The 20,086-nt window shown below is 38.8% G+C and overlaps 4 protein-coding genes and 1 non-coding gene across 5 annotated transcripts; 2 read left to right on the top strand and 3 right to left on the bottom strand.

The window, feature by feature from the left end:
• Window positions 1–39: 39 nt before the first annotated feature.
• Window positions 40–8,790, bottom strand: LOC106377166 (exocyst complex component SEC8). The gene is made up of 27 exons (XM_022707011.2): window positions 8,598–8,790; window positions 8,181–8,274; window positions 7,804–8,016; window positions 7,540–7,713; window positions 7,203–7,307; window positions 6,992–7,101; window positions 6,669–6,848; window positions 6,162–6,312; window positions 5,977–6,083; window positions 5,311–5,618; window positions 5,065–5,225; window positions 4,836–4,951; window positions 4,363–4,433; window positions 4,155–4,285; window positions 4,015–4,064; window positions 3,793–3,893; window positions 3,311–3,420; window positions 3,030–3,137; window positions 2,277–2,459; window positions 2,106–2,191; window positions 1,604–1,775; window positions 1,429–1,506; window positions 1,112–1,213; window positions 910–984; window positions 721–816; window positions 585–634; window positions 40–491 (listed from the first exon to the last, which is right to left on the bottom strand). Exons 2-27 carry the CDS (start codon window positions 8,220–8,222, stop codon window positions 404–406), a joined length of 3,168 nt encoding a protein of 1,055 aa, XP_022562732.2. The 5' UTR covers window positions 8,223–8,274; window positions 8,598–8,790; the 3' UTR covers window positions 40–403.
• A 392-nt stretch (window positions 8,791–9,182) lies between these two features.
• Window positions 9,183–10,267, top strand: LOC106452678 (U11/U12 small nuclear ribonucleoprotein 31 kDa protein-like). Its single transcript, XM_048779997.1, has one exon. The coding sequence runs from the start codon at window positions 9,255–9,257 to the stop codon at window positions 10,053–10,055; it is 801 nt and encodes a 266-aa protein (XP_048635954.1). The 5' UTR covers window positions 9,183–9,254; the 3' UTR covers window positions 10,056–10,267.
• Window positions 10,268–10,665: 398 nt separating this feature from the next.
• Window positions 10,666–13,615, bottom strand: LOC106452677 (serine carboxypeptidase-like 49). Its single transcript, XM_013894845.3, has 9 exons — window positions 13,224–13,615; window positions 12,885–13,053; window positions 12,418–12,537; window positions 12,183–12,326; window positions 11,945–12,095; window positions 11,758–11,846; window positions 11,301–11,559; window positions 11,073–11,206; window positions 10,666–10,988 (listed from the first exon to the last, which is right to left on the bottom strand). The coding sequence occupies exons 1-9, from the start codon at window positions 13,565–13,567 to the stop codon at window positions 10,842–10,844; spliced, it is 1,557 nt and encodes a 518-aa protein (XP_013750299.2). The 5' UTR covers window positions 13,568–13,615; the 3' UTR covers window positions 10,666–10,841.
• A 226-nt stretch (window positions 13,616–13,841) lies between these two features.
• TRNAY-GUA lies at window positions 13,842–13,931 on the bottom strand. Its single transcript is given in 2 exon segments — window positions 13,842–13,877; window positions 13,895–13,931. It is a non-coding gene; the product is annotated as a tRNA-Tyr (tRNA).
• A 507-nt stretch (window positions 13,932–14,438) lies between these two features.
• On the top strand, window positions 14,439–17,633 carry LOC106452679 (protein SEEDLING PLASTID DEVELOPMENT 1). Its single transcript, XM_013894847.3, has 9 exons — window positions 14,439–15,189; window positions 15,274–15,488; window positions 15,559–15,709; window positions 15,792–15,983; window positions 16,068–16,230; window positions 16,302–16,546; window positions 16,621–16,797; window positions 16,900–17,067; window positions 17,201–17,633. Exons 1-9 carry the CDS (start codon window positions 14,713–14,715, stop codon window positions 17,459–17,461), a joined length of 2,049 nt encoding a protein of 682 aa, XP_013750301.2. The 5' UTR covers window positions 14,439–14,712; the 3' UTR covers window positions 17,462–17,633.
• The last annotated feature ends 2,453 nt before the right edge of the window (window positions 17,634–20,086 follow it).

Here is a 20,086-nt window from a genome sequence, read left to right as displayed (position 1 = left end):
GGTTGATAATTTGTGGCTTTCTCTTTGTTTTTAATCATATCACTCGAACGTAAAATGTATTTCACCTTGGAAAGTTTTATACAAACAAACTCTAACAAAGAATTTAAACACGAAACAAAGCTGTCAAAGAAAGGTCTTGGTTCTGTATTCAACACCACAAAACAAGATACTCACGAAACTAGACAAGTAAAAAGGAAAAAAAAACAAACGAAAAAAATAATGGAACCGGACTATTATCTAAGAGAAAAACGAAGATGATATACATTTTTTGTGTATTGCCTCTCCTTCAAGATGTCACCATTGTGATTTTTTCTGCAGCTTATGAAAATAATGAAACAGATTGGCTGTTGGAGAAGCTTTTTTTGTTCATGATACTCCGCAAATGGCTCGAAGAGTTTTGATATTAGTGAGAAAGAATTTCGGAAAGGCGGACTTGAGCATCTGAAGGAGTATCTCTTCCAGGAACATTCACCTTTAGAAGGTTGGAATACCTGCAAGCCCAAAAGAAACCGTGTTAGCCTCAATCTTGTGTTTCTTTCGATAAGTTTTTAGGTTATAAGGAATCAAAATTTGAGGAAACAGACTCTGTGGGTGTAAACATTTGGTCATGTTCCGCTATGAATGCAAGTAGCGCCTGCAAAAAAAATCAGGTAAACGTCTGAGTATATAGGAATGCTGAGAAAAGCGAAAGACAAACCAAGAATTGTTTCTTTGGCTCACCTCGAATGGCATGTTCAGTAGTTCATAATAAGTACGGACACGATCTAGGTTCTGCTGTACACTGTCACCATCGACATATGGAATAGCTGCCATGGCCTACGATGTACACACACGGATGTCAACACTGAAATGCTATCGGAAACCAGTTCTAAATAGTGAACTAGACACCTAAATAGAACTGATCTTTACCTGTTCCAATGCAATAGTGTTCCTACAAATTTGTTGAACTCCGAAAAGGTTGATTGATCTCATGTCAGCCAGAGCCTAGAAAAATACGTAGTCAGAGACTTTTAACGGTTTAGAGTTTGTGGTATGGTATATAGACATGTGAATTAGAAGTACCAAAGATCTTATAAATTCAAGTAAATCAAGATAAAAAGATGAAGTGTACCTTAATGGACGCACTTGCAGCAATTCCACAAATGCCACCAAAAACATAATTGCGCTTCTCACCAGAGATGAAAGGCGCCATTCCCTCGTCCCTACGTGTTATCTGTTTTAAAAAAAGGAAATGTCAAAAAACTTGGGAGCAGAATCATAGGGATTGAAAAGATTATCATCTCGCAAATCCAGTAATTTGCACACTAAATACAGTAAATTAAGATCACTTCATCATGTGGCTAATTAGGTTCTCTCAGCAGAAGAAAGTGATACGAATATATGATGGCTATGAAACGAAACAAGGTCTATTAAAGTGATATAACCAACCTGTGAAGTAAGAGAAATCACAAAGTCGTCTGGCTCTTCAGCATCCTCATCCTCCAGGTATTCCCGATTTGTCATTTCCTTTTCAACACAATAATATTTCGTAAGTTTTACAGGACACGGATTGAATTTCTCATAGCATGCCACCTTCCTAGCAAAGGGAACATCCATCACATACCTGAAGATGAAAGACTGTTTCCAATTGCATCTCAACACGAAGAACCTTAAGGCAATCAGTCGCAAGTTTTCTGTACTCATCAGCAAATGATGCCAGATTCCTTGGAGAAGTTGCTTGATCCCTGCTATTACCTTCAGCTTGACTTGCTGCACGAGGAACTGCTTGTCCAAGCCTAAAGATTTTGGGAAATCAAAACTTCAGAAAGAGCTTTCATTTGCTTTCTACTTACCCATCAAACCATGCAAGTTTCTCTTTTACACTGAAGGCGAAGGTTTCTGGTATTTAAAAAAAAAATTGAGATAGAAAAGACAGCAATCAATCTAGCCTAGTCTCCGTAGGTATCCCTACTTTTTTATTATGCATGTCCCTTTTTCCTCTTTATAAAATTATATAACTTCCCAGTTTTCCCTGTGTCCTCATAACATCTACGACGTACTGAGAGATAGGCACAAGTCATGACAGGAAAAGGCATGCATAAAGAATCTGATTCAAAAAAACTCACCTCTCAATAGAGTCTGCCACGTATTCAAGCGAGTCACTAAGCGACGCTAACAAAATCAGTTTGTTGTCATCACGAATTAGATTATCCTGTAAGAAACACAGTTACTTAAACAATCTTCACCAGATGAAAGATTCATACTAGAATAAGTTTCAGATAACACATGAAATTTACCTGCTTAATTGACGGCAAACTTAAGAATAGTTCACAGAGTTCTACTTCGGAGCCAACAGCTTCAGAGTGAGAAACAGAATGGCCAAGCTGAGATGGCAAACATGCACTTGCCGCGTCAAGTCGCATCAATCTCTCAATATCATGCCTCCCAATGAGCCTGTAACTGAGCTTCTCCAGCACAGCCTGATATATTAAATAATCAAACTTATGCTCAGAAAAGTGTGTCAAATGGAAGAAATACATCGCTTTCTCTGGAGACTCGATATCGTAAGAAAACGGTGAGACATTTTATTTATCAAAGATGGAAAAAAGCGCATGTAAGACTGGCTAACTCCATGTTCTTCCACCTCTCTTTTGAATCAAACTTTCTCATGTTATTGCTTCTAAGCATTTATTGCCAAGTTCTGCTGCAGGGCTTATCACAATCTGGTAAAACATCTAGATCTACACTGTAGACTACGCAAGACAATATCAAAAGTCCAAAACAGAACACTACTGCTATTTAATGAAAGTAGGTCTGTTTTCACGTAGACGTAGCTCAACTGAAATCTAGCACGTTGTTCAAGACAATAGTAGACTTTAAATCCAGAGTCATATCATCTTATTCATACACCTTCAGTTAAATTTTTTAAATCAATCACGCTGACAAGACTACTTTTTAGTGTATAATTTTGTGCTATAGGTGCAACGCCCTAAACCAGATGCCAAACATAACAGATTACAAGAGTCAAAGGAAGAGGAAAGCATGTATACCTCCATGTATGCTGTTCGACATCTCTCAAATGTTCTCTCAAGAAATGTCTGAACATACTTCACAAGGTCAGTAGCAAATTTAGGCATGGCTTGAGCCCAACCAAGAACCTAGAAAAAAATGAAAAGCAAGGACTTCATTAAAACAAAAATATCATGAAACTGAGAACCCAAAAGATGGATTAAATGATGAACTAGAAGTAACCATCCATTCTTTTAAGGCAGATCAAATGTATGAATAACAAAAACGTTTGGTTTCCAATTTAAAAGCATATAAAACTTACCTCTTTTGCAAGGAGATCTATTGCCAAAAGACCTTGCAAGATAGGTCGACCCTTTTCTACGGTTGGGGTGTAAGTAGTTGTATGTGCACGGGGCCTAAATGCGGCAGCACCTGCAAAATAGTTTTACGAACCATGGGTTTCCAACCTTAATACGAGGCAGGTATAGCACTGACACAACTGGTTTCATAACTAGTAATATGCAACTATTCCTATAATTTTTTTTTGCCTCGGAATCTTTAAATGCAAAATATTTTAAAGATGCTTTAGCTTATAAAACTTTCATACCCTATATTGACAAATAGTTCGTTAGTTTTGGCAAATTCTTCTACTACCACCTTGCGGAGGTATAAATCCAAGTCTTTGGACCCAAATTAACAACTCTCCTTTCAACATGCAATTCTATGTATACCGTTAGAGGAGAATTACCCTAAAGTAGCAATAGAAAACGCTATGATCAGATTTCTATAGTCTATGGAACTAACTTGATATAGCTTGCTGTACGCCTTTCCTATAGTCCACAAACATTGTCGGTAACAGGTGGTCCTTCACAAAGTTCTCGGTGAATGTAAGCAATCCATCATTCCTGCATCAGGTATTGAAAACTCGATGGTGAAAATAGTGGCAAGATAGTTTGGACAATGAGCAAGGTGTTTAGCTTTGCAAGGATGACGGCCAGTAAAGGCACGCGGAAATTTTGAACTTACACAAGCTGAGAATGCTTTTTGGGCAACATCGAAGTAATTTTATCTGTAAACTGCAAGACACAAAAGATCATAATTCAAAAGTCCACATAAAAAAAACAGTTGAAAATGAATGAAAAGCTTAGATGAACGAGAATTCAAACCTGAAGGACAGGTCGGTAAATAGATGCAGCTAGATACATTCCCTGTTCAGGCAAAACTGCTGCAGATCCATAACCTTCCTGTGATGAATTTGGAGCCCTCTTTCCCCAGCCTTGACGAATGAGATCCGCTCCTGCTAGCAGCACATAGCGTCAGTAACTCCACCAAAGGCATTATAACCAAAGAAAAGTCAGGATGATTGATTAATACCCTGATTAGAAATCGATACAGTTGCATCAGTGAACCGAAAGGTGAAAGTTACCCCATCTTCAGATGCATCCCTGCAGTCCATCATCATCAATTAATCATCAATACTACTAAACAGATTGCAGAGTTTCACACTTAAAAATGTATTATACTATTCAACGCTCCACTTTACTAGCGCGCTGAGAAGAGCCTAAATGACAAGTTCTTAAAATTGGGTTTAGTAAAACCTTCTTATTAGATCATCAGAAGAAATCTTTCTAACATCCTCTATATTAATCACTGGTCATATCAGGTGATTCACCGCCCTACGAAAACATGCTTGTACATGAAAGTGAGGCCTATCTTAACAAAAACTTAAATGTCTAATTCTTGGGACATGTTTCGTTGTCTATGTATCTACACGAATGTGAGGAACCATGATATGAGAAAACCATCTCTGTAAATGTATGAACTACCAAAGCTAAGGGGTCACTTGCCTTTTATCTTTCTTCGGAGCCTTCTTTGCAAGTTTAGCAGTTTGTGCCGCAGCATCTGCTGACGCAGCTTCTGGAGTTGCTCTTAGAATTTCACATATCAGTTGTTGGCATTCACTCTACATCAGTAACACGTAAAACTTCAATCAGCTTGCGTATGAGAACGTTCAATATAGATATAAAAATATTTAGCTTCACGACAAATTAGATATATTGAAATCAATAGGCGGACCTGTAAGACTGTCAAAGGAAAACTGATAGTATAGCCTCCAGTAGCTTGGGATGCTTCAGAATCGGCGTTCCAATTCACATCAGTAGGCAATGACTTCGGTGTGTTAATGTCATGTTGCGAAGCCCTCAACTCCAAAAGCTCTCCAACAACAACATGATTTTCTATAGATGCAACAATATGAGAAATTTTGTGCTTTCATTTTGAGAAAATAAAATATTAAGACGAGTTAGCAGTTGAATAGCTCACCAAATATCTTGACAATAGTATCTAAAATTGAGTCAAGAAGATCTTTTGCTGCAGCCTGCGCTTTGCCTCCAGGAGCCATAAGAGGCGAGACAGGGCTCACAGCCAGGTGAGTTACAGAATTTGATGTCCCATTTTGCGGTTTATCTTTTGATAATCTGTAGGCCTCGGACTGTCCTTTGATAAAATGCAATCCAGCAGCTCCCGTTCGATCACCCTGACTACAGGCTGACTTTGACAAATTTTTAGTCTCCATATGGGCCTTAATCTTGGATATTATGATCTCATGTATCGTGGGTCGAAGTCTTTGGCTGCAAGAGAACACAAAAACATCACTTAGAAAAGTTTGACGATTTCAATAACAGAATGTACTTATTTCCACCAAGTAACATTTTTGAATGGAAAACTAGCAAAACTTGAGCGGCATCTGCTCCATTCATCTTTAACTTCAAGAATAATAAACGTTAACTGGTCCCACAAATTACACATATACATTTGATAAAGATTGTATCCTAGTGATGACATAGGTGATAAGTTAACTAACGAAATCAAACCACTGCTAGCGGTCTAAAACTAAAAGATATTAGAGTGAATTTTCTATAACTATATCAAGCTGCAGAACAGAGCAATTCTAAAACCATTTAGATAAATGAAAAACAGAAAGCCAACCATATAATAGCACCAGCAGCTGCAACTTTGCCGAGCATGCAAAGACACTGAACAAGAGTCTGTAGATACTTCACATGCAGTGGATCATCACTCTTTCTTACTGCTTCCTGAAACAGGAGATAAAGCAATGTCGCAACACTGAAAAAAATAGGGCAGAAGATATGTTAAGTGTAACAAGCACGTACGATAAACTCGTCAGGAGAGGAATCAGAAAGCCAAGGTGGAAGTTGGTAAGAAAGCAATTTACTATCAGTGCCATTCCTGATAGTCTGTCCATCTCCGGTGGCTTCATCATGTTCTACAGAGTCCTCCTCATCATGTCCATCAAATGATGAACTAAGACGCACAACGAGATTAAAGAAACACACATTAGCGAAGTAAATTTTATAAAAGCAGAACAAAGGTAGCGCGCAACCTTAGGTTGACAAAGCAACTTCTGTCATAATCAACCTACAGCATACTTTCTTTTCTTAACGAAATTTCTCAGGAGAACCTCCACAAAATGATTAGAAAAATCATGCAAGTATGGTAATCTCTATTTCAAGAACAAAGCCGCGGTAGCCTCTAGGAAGAACCGTAACTAAACAGGCAATGATCTTTCCACATAAACTAAACTTTATACACGAAAAAATGTTCCTAATATCTCATACAGATTACATAATCAATTTAAGGGAAATGTTGCGAAATCATACCCTTCCTCAGTAGAAGCCGTTCTATGTGAACCATTTGTGAGGCCTCTAACACCAAACTGACTATCACCTTTCAGTGTCCGTGTTCTACGAGAGAGTGGTTGTGAGCTCATTCGACTTGCTGCAACAGCTGTTGTTGTTGGTACTTCATCATCTCTTTCATATATGCTTGACGCAACTGAACTGCAGCATAGACAAGGTCAGGAACGACGAATGTGCACGATAGAAGTGATGAGACAAACTGTCAATCAAGCATGCCACTGAACCACGGATAAAAAGTAGCACAGTTTCTGAAATTCATTTATGCAGGGTGAAAAGAAACCTACCTGTATTCACCTCTATTGTACAGATGTGCATGCAAATCGTCTAGAATTTTGAAGAAAAGGGCTCCCCGCAGCTTAGCTAGCTCAGATCTGACATCTTGAAGAGCACCAACCTAGGTGAACGTACCAGAATATATATGAATACAAGATAGAAGTGAATAGTAAACCTCTCGAACAGAGACAATCAGAAGGTTGAGTAAGCTAGAAAAATTACCGTTTGAAGCCCCTCACGCTCAAGCATCAGAGAAGACTGGAGATACACTTGAATAGCAGCGTAAAACTGCTTATCAGCAATGAGCTTCTCAATACGAGATGGAACCTGTTCAATGTTTCAAGAGGCCAAACCAACCATTGTCACATCAGAAAAGCAGTTTCTTTTAAATAGCAAAAAGTAAAATAAATAAATAACGGAAACATATCAACAAATGTATCATCAGAAATACAGAGTGCTATCATGAATGACGTATAAAAGTTCAGAGCAGCGCAAATACACAGCAAGCAACTGTCCACAAAAAAACCAACTAAGAAACGTTAGGGGTAATCCAACCAACCTTAGCAATGCCCTCAATCTGATCCAAAAGCGCGATGATGTGCCGCAATGTTACAGAACGGTACCACAACTGGTGTAATTGTTTATTGCGTGTCCCCAAGCTCTTCTTTGCTTCTGCCAAATCATGCTTCAAGTCGCCTATTTTATCAGTGGACTCGCTGAATAGTCGCAAGATCTGATGAGGAGTATCATCACGTCAAATTAACATGGGACATATATATATCTGGTTGCTGCTTTAGAGGAAGAGCTAAGAGATATAAGAAACCTGAGAGTAGTTTTGAATGGCTTTGTTGAAACCACCATGGTAAGCATGGACAACTTCATCCACAACCTCCTCGACAACATCACTTTGCTCCCTTAGTAAAAGAATGTCGGTTTCACGGTCTTTAGAGGTAATGATATGGACCACATGTGGCAAAGAGTCAAAGCGTGCAGCAACCCAGCTCTCATCTATTCGTGCCAGCTCCTCCCTAAGGTACTGCAATAAACCTCATCACTCAGGCACACACATGTACTCCATAAACAAAATCAAAAGCAGTGATCAAAATCAAAATCAAAAGTACTCCACACAAATCGTTCCTCCTTTTAAAGATTAACTTGTAGGTTCTTCTACTTAGCGAGGAGTGAAGGAAACTGACTTACAGTTTTATCGGAGGGAACAGGCAAACCATCGAAAATCCCCATGTGAAGAGTCCAAATGAGTGTTCCTTCCTCAGCACATTCCAATCAAGCGTATCTGTAAGATAAAATCCAAATTTCAAAAACCTTACACATGTGTGAGGTAGAGACGATGAATCACGAAGCTTCGCAGTTCAATTTCCAAACAAAAAAAGAATACTAAGAAGCTAGTGGACATATAATTCAAATCAGGAGAAGAGATGGTAAACATTCAATCATCAGCGAGAGATCTAACGATGAGCAGAGAAAGATAACATCCAATTACAGCTATCTTCGTAAGTAGAGATCGAAATTACGAATCAAACACTTAGGTGTGGAAGAAGTAGATCTAGATAGCGAAATCGAGAAAGGAGATGATGGATGGATGGATTTTTCAGCTACCTGGGATACGAATCCTCGTTCGAATCTGATAAGTGCGTCGCCGATCACCAAGAAAAATATCTAAATCTCCAGAAAAGTATGTACGCGTTGTTCTTCTAATTTCCCAGACTTTTCTTCTCTCTACTTATTTTTCCTTGTTTTCTGATTTTTCCCCAACTTGTTTTAATAAAAAGTTTAGTTACGGGAAAAGAAGATTATTTTTTGTTTGGACGGCAACATTTTCTCAAGTATGCATAATACGTTTCACGGACTCGATCGATAGGGAAGAGTATACTGTTTACATGCGTATTACATGAATTTATAGCAAAAATATATAATCTATAACATTTTGGGTCTAGTGAAAAACATAGAAAATTCTTCTAAATGTTAATGTGACTAGGATTGACATAATTTTAATTTCATCCCAACATGAACATCCAAAATGGTTTCAAAGTATTCATTCGTTTGGAATGTATGAAACTATTATGCCAGCTGAGCGAAACCGCACAGCCATGACAAGGGTAGCCAGATTTGTATTGGGCTAAATGGGCTTTATAGAAGAATCTGGGCCTGCCTCTGGCATCTATCTTTGGGCTTTGCCTTTACTAAAAAAGTCGTTTTTGTTCCTCCTCCGTAAACAGAAGTACAATAATCAGTTGTGTAAGAAAGTGGAAGAGAATGGTTCAGACGAAAAAAAAGAAGAAGATTCACCACAGCGACGATGAAGAAGAAGACGACACTTTCTACTACCGCTACTCCTCCGTCGCAGCACCACCTTCTCACCCTACAAAACCTTCTTCCTCCTCCTCCGCCAAATCACCAGCTCCTCCCACCGGATCAGGCGGCTTAGCCCCTTCAAAATCAACTCTCTACGTCTCGAACCTCGACTTCTCCCTCACCAACTCCGACATCCACACGCTCTTCTCCACCTTCGGAAAAGTCGCGCGGGTCACCGTCCTCAAGGATCGCCAGACCCGCCGATCCCGCGGCGTCGCCTTCGTGCTCTACGTGTCGCGCGACGACGCGGGTAAAGCTGCGCGATCCATGGAAGGGAAGATCCTCAACGGAAGGAAGCTGACGGTTTCGATCGCTGCCGATAACGGGAGGGCGTCGGAGTTTATAAAGAAGAGAGTGTACAAGGATAAGTCGAGGTGTTACGAGTGTGGAGACGAAGGGCATCTTTCGTACGAGTGTCCTAGGAACCAGTTGGGGGCTAGGGAGAGACCGCCGCCGCCGAAGAAGAGGGGAAGGCGGAGGGAGGAGGAAGGAGAGGGTGAGGAGTCGAGGGGTTGGTCGGGGCAGGATCTGACGGAGGAGGGGGTTGGTGAGGATAATTGGGCTTCTGTGGTGGATAATGAAGCTGGGGAGAGGCTGAGAATGAGAGAGGCTGAGGAAGAAGAGGAGAGGAGGAGGAAGAGGAAGGAAGCTGCAGGGAAGAAAGTTAGTTACTTTAGTGATGAGAGTGATGATGAAGATTGATGAAAACTCAGGAACAAGACCCAATCCATGTTTGATGAGTTTGTATCATTAGAAAAATCAACTCTTTATCAGTTGTTGATTTGAAGATTACATCTTTGTTCATCAATGCATATTAGCTTTGTTTGGTTGTAATCCATTGTATGATGCCATATTAGATGTTTGATGACTCTAGATGTTCATCCAAGTGACTAGATTTCAGTTCTTGATCCTAACTTTACATTCTTCTGCAAACGATACATTCTTGTGTATTGCCAACTTATATAGGAAACTTGAGGACCTCTGTCCTGTTGTTCGTCCTTGGTAGAAACTTTCAGCTGGAACCGCTCTCGGTCTGTGTTAGAGAAGACGTGTTTTGATTGTTTTATTATGGGTCAATATTGAAGACCATAGCTGAAACTAGTTGACTGGTGTGATATTTTTTTAGACATTTTTTGCTTTTGCTTGAGCTTTGTGTTTGTATGGTGAGGTGTGTTGTTTGCCCCTAACAAAGAAGACATAGTGAGCCCAAAGAAGTCAGAGTGTTCTATTGTACTCGGTTTAACAGCATCGAACAAGGTTCTAGTTGAGTTCTGTTTGATTTGATTGGAATCAAATTCTGTGGCAAGTGTAGTAATGGTTAATCTTTTTTTTTTTCTTTTAGAATATGTTTTCTTGGTTCACAAGGGTTTTGAGCTTAACACTGTACAACCCCTACATATATAGTTTTCTTTTAGAGATCAAATTACAGAAGGAAACGTCAAGCGCTTACACAACACACAGTCCACACTGGTTCTTTGTTTGCTGTTATTACATCTGAGAAACCACATCATCTTCTTCTGTAGTTGTAGTAGACACAGCAGCTCCTCCACCAAGCGACTTCTTCATCCATCCCTCCAACATTTTCAACGCAGATTTTGGCTGGTCCATTGGAACCATATGTCCCGCATCATGCACCTGTATGTTTTTTTTTCGTTTAAATCATCATAAGACAATCACCAGAACTACGAAAATACTGAGTTAATGTAAGAAAAGCCTGACCTTGAGGAAACTGAGTTGTTCATAACTCTTAACCTTGCCTGCTTCTTTACCATCAACCACAAAGGGAACTTCCTTAGCCGCTTTAAAGTTCTCTTTCCCTGACCACTCCATTGCATGCACCCACCTCGAGTTACCTGCTCCAATTCAAGATATCATGTCCAATAGTATCACAAAATGGAGATAATATTTAGCTTATGGATTTGATTATGTTATGTTTCTGGAACTCACCGAGCCAGTTGCAGATGAGATCATATTCTCCGGCATACACAAGAAGGTTGATTCCATCTTCCAAGAGCTCGGGAATTCCAACCTCGAGATTCCTCATCAAGTCTTGTAGCATTGCCTGATAGACACTAGTACTACAGGACACAAACTCTATCTCCCCAACACCAAGCGACTTTCTCACCGAGTTCAGATTCAAAAATTTCTCCATGTCTGAGAAGTCGTAGCACAAACTTCCCTCGCACTTCTTCCTGACGTCGTAATACTACACAAGAATTGCGTCAAGTTATCACTACTCTAAATGCAGAAAAAATTAAAACAGAATTGCCGTTATACAACTGATGGCTTCTCTGGTGGATAGAAATGGTTTCTTCAAGGTTTCATTTATTCACATGAAGTTGTCCGAAGCAATATTATATGCAAATCAAATAATGAAAATCAAACAGTTATGTAGGGGGCTTACGTTAACTCCATGAGCATGATTTATTACACCGCTGAACAAGGTGTTGCAAACAAGATATGACGCCAAACAGGAAGTTGTTCCATCAGTTCCTGAAAACCCACAAACAAAAAAAAATGGATTCAGGATCCAACAAAACACATGGAGAAACTAAAACACATAACTTGATAATGAAGACCAGAGGAAGTACCACAAATCTTAATTGATAGTTCACACAATGGGACAATCTTAGTTAAACGATCATGCTCTGCTTGAGTAATTAAACCCATTTCAAACGCATAGTCAGGATATGCTGGGTATTGGTACGCAGGATCTGTAAGCCCATTTCCAATAGCGAATCCCTGCAAGATTATACTTGTGAGTACCAACCTTCCATCAACACCTTAAAAGTGAGAGAGGGATAAGAAAAGAAAGAAACAGTCACATGCCTTAAGGTTCACATGGATTCCCTCATTAGCCTTGTTTCCTCTATGGACCCTGGAAGCAAAAGCAGGAATGTAATGCCCAGCATATGACTCTCCAGTTATGTAAAAGTCCTTGTTAGCCAGCTTAGGGTGCTCCGCAAAGAAAGCCTAAGGTAATAACATGAGGAAACACAATCACTACACAAATCATAACAATCTAAAAAGAGATTTTATCAAATTCAAAGCTTGGATGCAAGACCTGCAGAAAGTCATAGAGATCATCGCTAACTCCGGTTTGGTCATGACGGATATCAGTTTTGTCAGAGGTGTAGCTGAAACCAGTTCCAACAGGCTGGTCTACATACAGGAGATTGGAAGCCTGCAAGATAAACTCTCATGAGAAAAGTTTAGGACCAGTAATAAGATAGTTTACAAGGATCAGGGCTGTCTAATAGCACGTTTAATTGGACCGATCGAACATGGTCCAAATCAAAAAAACAAAAAATAATTAAGAATTTTTTTAAAATATTATATAAATTACAGTTTAAAATTTTAACAAATATGTATAAATCTAAATTTAGAGCATATAATGTTTTTAAAAAACAGTAGATATACATATATATATAACTATTTCATTACATTATTAATTATACAGCTAATATTTTTGAACAGGGTCCAAAAATGAATTGAGACGGCCTGACATGGATCATAGATATGAGGTAATACCTGGTCCCAACCATACTCATTCCAAGCAAGAGACATGTTCTTGTCGAGCTTGAAAGGACCGTTCTCATAGAACATAGCCAATTCACTGCTACATCCAGGCCCTCCCGTCAACCAAATCACAAGAGGAGCATCCTTCTTGCTACGCGACTCGAAGAAGAAGTAAAACATCCTAAACACCACCAAATCATATAGGTGAATAAACATTAAGTTGAGATATTATTAATGAAGCATAACAAATCAGATACTAATGCACAGATCGTACTACACGAGCCGGTGCGAGTAAGCTTCAATTAAAGATACACATGAACAACAAGTAACTTAGGATTTAGATATATAAACCTTGCGCCTTGAGATTTGGGGAGCTTGTAGTAACCAGCATGATGACCTAGATCCTCGAGGGAAGGGGGGCCGCCATCGGGAAGGATGTTCGGGAATATGAATCTCCGTTCGACAATCGAAGGTAACTCCTCGTCGGAAGTGAGAGTCGAATCACCGACGTCGATCACGTTTACTTCCAGATTCGGGAAGAGGTTCAGCTCACGGATCAGCTTCTCGGCGCGCGATGAAGGCAAGTTCGGTATCTCGAAGCTGCGATCGTTCAGTAGGATTGAAGATGACTGAGATGTGCTAGCGATGAAGACGGCGAAGTGCAAGAGAAGAGAGAGGAAAGTCAGTTTCTCCATTTTCGTTTTTTTTTAAGTTCTTTCGACTGTGCTTTCTCGTGTTTTTGAGATTCTCTATATGAGTGAGGAGAAAGGTGTGAAGAAAGTATTGAAAATTGAAACGTGCCCGGGAAAGTTGGGGCTAATTTGGGAATTTTAGAGAAAATAGTTAGTGATCTGTTACGCGAAGATAACGTCTGGGTTAATCAACGGTTTAGGCACGCGAATTGAATGAGAAGCAACAGGTGGATGTGGGTCCCACGGATACAAAAAGAGGAGAAAGAAAAAAAAAGAATCCGACCTGCCGGAATCGAACCAGCGACCTAAAGATTTCTTTGGGATAACCCACTACAGTCTTCCGCTCTACCAACTGAGCTAAGGTCGGTTGTTAATTTTGTCAACTATCATGTTTTATATATAATAAAGTATTTAAGTGGGCTAAATCTCACTAATGGGCTAACTCTGATCTTAAGTTTGTACGATTTATAATAAATAAAACATTCTTAACCAAGTGGACACAACCAGAAGACCACTAGAAGCAACATAAGCCCATTGGGTTAACATGCAGAAATTATAAAACGAGGTTAGAAGGACACTAATGGAGTTCAGCTTATGTTTGTCTTAATTTAGGCTTCAAAGTTGGGTCAAATCTTAATATGCAGAACCAAAAAAGTAGACGAGTTTTTCATCTACCGTGCGAAAACACCAAGTCCGCCACTTTGGTTTGGTTTTACATCCGTCAAAGAGTCCCCAAAGATTAGCAATCAAACGGCAGCTCCACTACCAGACACGTGTCAACAAGATTGTCTAACTCTCCACGTGGCATCACCTCGACCACTTGACTAAACGGCAATGTTATCTTTCCCTCCACGATGGACCCCTGCCTTGTCTCGCTCAATAACAGATGCATCTTCCATGAAGAGATGCTTTGATCCTTTGGAATCTTCCACTATTCTCAGTCTTCACGCATCGTATTATTTGAAAAATCAAGAAGAGAAAACTAAACAGTTAACCGCAAACGTCGTCGTTCTCGTTTAGCTTTTTTCTTTTTAGTAAGCTCCGCTCTTGCTTTCTGAAACACATACACCAACCAACACCAGTCGAATCTTCCATTTCTTAATTTCATTATTTTAATTAAAGTTAAAATTTTTAAAAAATAAATCGTGATGAGGGCGTTGAATTCACGGCTAGTTCTGATCGACATCAACACCTCATGGCAAGCATCGCGACGGTTGATCTCCGCCACCGCAACCGCCTTCTCATCGGACTCCTCCTCCTCATTCCGTCGAACACGTGGCGCGCGTCAGAGGATCGCATCGTCTAAGTCTCCTGCTTCACCGTCTCCACTACGGAAACCGTCTGATGGATTCACCTTCGACGTTCAGCTACCTTCCGCCGATTCAGAAAGCTCCTCATCTCGGAAGACGTCGCCGTCGCCTCCAACGGTGGTGGAGCTCGACGCTTTCCTCGAGATCCTCCCTCCGGCGACTCGGAAGGAGCTCGTTAAGCACGAGGCGATCGGGGAATTGATCGAAGTAGTGATGGATTTAGGGAGAAAGCCACTCGCTCGATTCCCTTCCGGCGATTGGGTGATCTCGGAGATGCCTGTCACACAGCAAGATCTGAAGCTTGCCGTATCAAAGGTGTGTGCGTGTCTTTGATCTCTTATCACACGCAAACTCACTTATCAAATATTTTTAGCTTTTTCAATTACTTTTCAATTATAGGTTGGTGATTTTTCGGATGATAACCGGTCGGGGATTAACAGATCGTTGCATCGTATAAGCGCTATACGTAACCGGAAACTGCAAATAATTGGTCTAACATGTAGAGTGGGTCGAGCTGTGTCTGGAAGTGCAGAGATTATAAGAGACTTGATAGAGGGAGGAGGATCAATCTTGGTCATTGGTTCTCCTGGTGTTGGCAAAACAACTTTAATCAGGTACGTTTGTTTAGTAAATAAACTTTAATGTAATGAATGATGTTCACCTAATGCGATTGTGATGTTACAGAGAGATCGCACGGATGTTAGCTGATGAACACAGGAAACGTGTGGTGATTGTCGACACGTCAAATGAGATTGGTGGTGATGGTGACGTTCCTCATTCTGGAATCGGCCGTGCTAGGCGGATGCAAGTTCCAAATGTGAATTTGCAGCACGATGTACGTTCTATGAACTCTTGACCTTTGTGATAGAAGTATATGTTGCGAGATGGAATGAAAAGAATCTTAATCTCTCACACAGGTTATGATTGAGGCGGTTGAGAATCACATGCCTGAGACTATAATTATAGATGAGATAGGAACAGAGCTTGAGGCATTAGCTGCTAGCACTATTGCTCAGAGAGGAGTCCAGCTTGTTGCAACTGCTCATGGGATGACTATTGACAACATCATCAAGAATCCATCATTGCAGATCCTTATTGGTGGTATTGAGGTTGTGACCTTAGACTTCAACCTTCTTCTTCTTTTGCTCTTTTATTGTAAGAGTGGACATTAAATTGAATTTTTTTTTAAACAGAGTGTGACTCTTGGTGATGAAGAAGCAAGGAAACGAAAAGTGCAGAAGACAATTCTCGAAAGAAAAGGACCACCAACGTTTACTTGTGCTGTAGAGATGATTTCGAGAACGGAGTGCCGTGTTCATCAACGGCTAGATGTCACTGTTGATGCTATACTTGCTGGTAAGTTAACTTTAAAACAGTTTCCCCCTTCATAGTGAATCCAAACTGAACAACTTTTTTTGTTATTATAGGGAAGTCCGCTCCATGTGAGATCCGTCAGATTCGTGGCGAAGACGATGTTCCTCATAAGCTAGTGACTCCCATTCCTCTGGAGAGCCTTGAAGTGGAGCCTGCACCACTGCTCAACATAGATTTTGCAAGTGAAGTGCTCTCTGACGACGAAGATGAAGACTTCCTTCCCTCTCGGTATAAGAAGGCTAGCAGAAACATATCCGTGAGCCAAAGAAGTTCACCTGTTCATGTTTATACTTACAATGTAAGGAACCCCTCATTGGAAAGTAATCTTGATCTTAAAGAGCGAAAGATACTAACTATATTACTGTGATTTAGGTCGCCGAAGCTGATCTCCTTCAAGTAGCCGAAGTGATGGGACTGGAAGACGACATAGAAGTGACAGATGACGTTGGAGAAGCAGATGTCATTCTAGCCTCAAGTTCTGAACTGAAACAGAATCCCTCGATCCGCCGTGTTGCCAAATTACACAAGCTGCCGATATTTGTCATCAAGGTATCCTTCTTCTTGTATGATGACTGATGATAATGATGATTTAGAGTATTCCTATGTTTCACTAGTTAGATCCATTTCCTTCTTCATGTTTTTACCTTGCAGTCAACTACAATGGCTCAGATGGTCAAGGCAGTTCGAATGATCCTTGGGAGAGAATCGTTTGGCTCAGCCCCTATAACCATAGAGAAGAAGTCTTCTGTTGATGATATTGAGATCAACGATGATGCTCCAGAGAGCAAACCCAGTTTAGAAGAACTTGATGCCCTCGAGGTAAAACTAATATCTCTTAGTTCACTGAATTTAAACAGTCTCATGTACAAAAGGCTCAATATGGTTTACACTGAATATAGTTTAGGCACTTGCCAGTGTAGTAACTGATCTAGTCCATGTTTCTGTAATGCAGGAGGTACGTCTAGCAATCGAATACATAGTCATCCCAGGAGGTGAACCGGTGGAGCTTCTTCCAAGACGGTCAGACATAATAGTCCGGCAGCTAGAGCTGGTAGAGAGTTATCAACTCGCGGTGGAGAATCTCGGCACTCACCTTAACCCTCGTCTTCAGATACTTCCTCGAAGATCCACCAAAAAAATGCCGTCTCCAAAGAAAGCAGGAGATGATAGCATGGGAAATACAGTGACTCGTCTTCCTTTCCTCAAGGATTGACATCTCTGACTCAGTACATGGATCATATATACATTGGAGACATGCTTGAACATTGTACATTCACTGTAAAAGTCTTCGTAAATAATATGTTAACATTGTTGGTCATTGCTACTCATTTGCAATGTATGTTTTTACTCTTTTGTATTTATAAATCGAATTGATTCATGAATTACTACAGAATAGCTTTTTGTTTGTTTTCAAAATCAAGTAGAATATTCTATTCATTAGTTTGTAGATTAGAACAATAATTCAAATATATAATAATAGAAACTTATTTTCAATTTAAAAACGGCAATTCATATTGTTACTACCTTAGAACACATTGTTCTTTAATAAATATCTATACTATTAAATAACATATATCATTTTAAATTTCAAATAAATACCACAAAAATATAAAATCACTAAACATATTCTTTTCATTCTTCTTGCAAAGGTTGTGTTTATGCAAATCAAATGTGAGGACTTGTGCAATACAAAAACATAATAGAGAATTATCTATATAGCTCGTTCCAGATTATATTTATTTGTTTTTATTAAAGGAAAACGCAGCCATGCAGCCGAAAAAATTATGTGACCCGACATAAATCGAGACTAGTACTCTCAGAAATTAGATCCACCTGCACAGTTTCGAATTACACCAACTATATATAGGGTGGAACCAAAAAAATCATTACAAAACTAATGATTTTGAAGCACAAGTATAGCAGCAGAAACATAAAGTTAGGACTAGATACTGAAACCTTAAACATTTGCTACCTCCAAAGCAATCAAGCTTCTGACAAAGTTATACTACCTTCAATGTTTTCATTACCGGATCATAGTAGTTTATTCTTTTAGAAACGGTATATAAATAATTATAAGTATCAAAAAAGTTATATGGAGAAACTATAAAAATACAAATTTACTATTATTATGTGTTTCATCTCTATTGGCATGATAACAAATTTTTGTGACATTATTGGAATGTTTGAATCCATGCAAAACAAATCAATGGAAAGACGATACATTGATCCATGCGATGGATGAAATACATTCAGCCTACAGTAAGTATGAATAAACTTCTATTGATTTTTCCCTTAGATCTATCTTTTCGTTGTATGGAAAGTTGAGATATTATTTTTATTTAAAGTGAAAATTGGAGAATACATTAGTTATGGTGTACAACATTTGTTCAAATTGATCAAGGCGATTTAGTTATTAAGTTTACTGAGTGAAACCCAAAAAATATTGGGTAAAATGTTTATTATTTATGTTTTTGAGTCTGGTATTTGTGTTTTGTTTAAATTAAGTCATCCATGAATCTTTTTTGAACTCATAGATCTCAACCAGTGTTTCACCATCAAGAAACTTAAACCGACTATCGAAAACCTTCAAAATCATGTAACTATCATCGTGAGATTTGTATCCAATCTCGAAGACATTGCTTGCATAGTGGTTTGGATTGTATCAAAGTTTCCATAGGAGTTCTGCAGATTATTTCTTGCTGTAGTTCTTCCGGCAGCGATAACAACCTTGACGCCATCAACGAACCCTTCGACGCCATCGATGATGATGAGCAGCGCGAAAAGCTTTCTTTCTTGCTTTGTGATTCTTTAATCTGTTTTTTTTCCTGGCGCTAGGTTAAGTAAGATTCAACCGAAACAGAGTTTTTTTTTTCACGAAATTTCATTAACAAGACATCTTTAATTCTAATTGATTGACCAAAATTAATTTTATATCATAAACTATTCTAATATCTTATAGTTTTTTTTGACTAATCATGTCTTATGTAGTTTCAAAAATATTCATTTGTTTAGTCATAGTAAAATAATATATTAATGTACTTCTAAAGAGTTCGTTAACACTAACAAAAAGATCAGCTCGTCCATGCAGGTATTAATTCTTACATTTTCATAAATTGATATTTACTTTTTATGATTAATGTCATATATTTTAGATATGTTGACATATAACTAATTATTATTGGACGAATATTCCGAACCCGTTTCAGATACTGTACATTGATTATTTGGATATTCTAGGTCCTTATACATCAGAACCAAACCATCTCAATCCGGGAAGACTCAATTCAAAACCCAAACAATTTATTAAGGGTCTAATCTCAAAATCCAAAAAAATCCGATACTTGAAAGAAACAATCTGTACTTAAAAATATCAAGTAGATTAGGGGTTGATTGGTAAGTGTTGTGATTTCATTTTTTTACTGTAGAAATATTGTTGTGGTTTTTATTGCTTTGGGCTGTAAGTTTTTGTCTCTACAGAGAAATTGTAAAGACATAAATTCAAAGAAGTGCTGTGAATTTTATAAAATGGCTGTGAGCTTTTAAAAAATAGAAATCAAGATTGGTGTAGATTTAGTGTTCTAGAAAGAAATGAGGCTGTAGAGAGCACTCACAGCCACTATCGATCACACTCTATGAATGCAAAAAAAAAGGGGTTGGTTTAACAATATACTTGGAAGTTGGAATAACAAAGAAATGAATTTGAAACTTCCAATAAAATATATATTGTAAATTCATAGCATTTAAGCTGCTATTTTAAGTATGAACATAATATCACATATATATAATAACATTGAGTTAAAATTCATATGTCATCGTTATATTAAGATTTGTATTATTT

The sequence above is a fragment of the Brassica napus genome, chromosome A5, assembly GCF_020379485.1.
Source record: "Brassica napus cultivar Da-Ae chromosome A5, Da-Ae, whole genome shotgun sequence".
Classification (NCBI taxonomy): Eukaryota; Viridiplantae; Streptophyta; class Magnoliopsida; order Brassicales; family Brassicaceae; genus Brassica; species Brassica napus.
This window is presented reverse-complemented; position numbering and strand designations above follow the sequence as displayed.

Coding starts and splice junctions, on each gene's coding strand:
- LOC106377166 (XM_022707011.2), bottom strand. CDS start 8,222: ATGGGGATTTTCGATGGTTTGCCTGTTCCCTCCGATAAAACT. Junction 7,102..7,202: donor AGCGTGAGGGGCTTCAAACG/GTAATTTTTCTA, acceptor ACGTTCACCTAG/GTTGGTGCTCTTCAAGATGT. Junction 4,286..4,362: donor TGTATCGATTTCTAATCAGG/GTATTAATCAAT, acceptor TGCTGCTAGCAG/GAGCGGATCTCATTCGTCAA.
- LOC106452678 (XM_048779997.1), top strand. CDS start 9,255: ATGGTTCAGACGAAAAAAAAGAAGAAGATTCACCACAGCGACGATGAA.
- LOC106452677 (XM_013894845.3), bottom strand. CDS start 13,567: ATGGAGAAACTGACTTTCCTCTCTCTTCTCTTGCACTTCGCCGTCTTC. Junction 12,327..12,417: donor ATCTCTATGACTTTCTGCAG/GTCTTGCATCCA, acceptor TTATTACCTTAG/GCTTTCTTTGCGGAGCACCC. Junction 12,096..12,182: donor GAATCCATGTGAACCTTAAG/GCATGTGACTGT, acceptor ATAATCTTGCAG/GGATTCGCTATTGGAAATGG.
- LOC106452679 (XM_013894847.3), top strand. CDS start 14,713: ATGAGGGCGTTGAATTCACGGCTAGTTCTGATCGACATCAACACCTCA. Junction 16,547..16,620: donor TTCATGTTTATACTTACAAT/GTAAGGAACCCC, acceptor ACTGTGATTTAG/GTCGCCGAAGCTGATCTCCT. Junction 17,068..17,200: donor AAGAACTTGATGCCCTCGAG/GTAAAACTAATA, acceptor TCTGTAATGCAG/GAGGTACGTCTAGCAATCGA.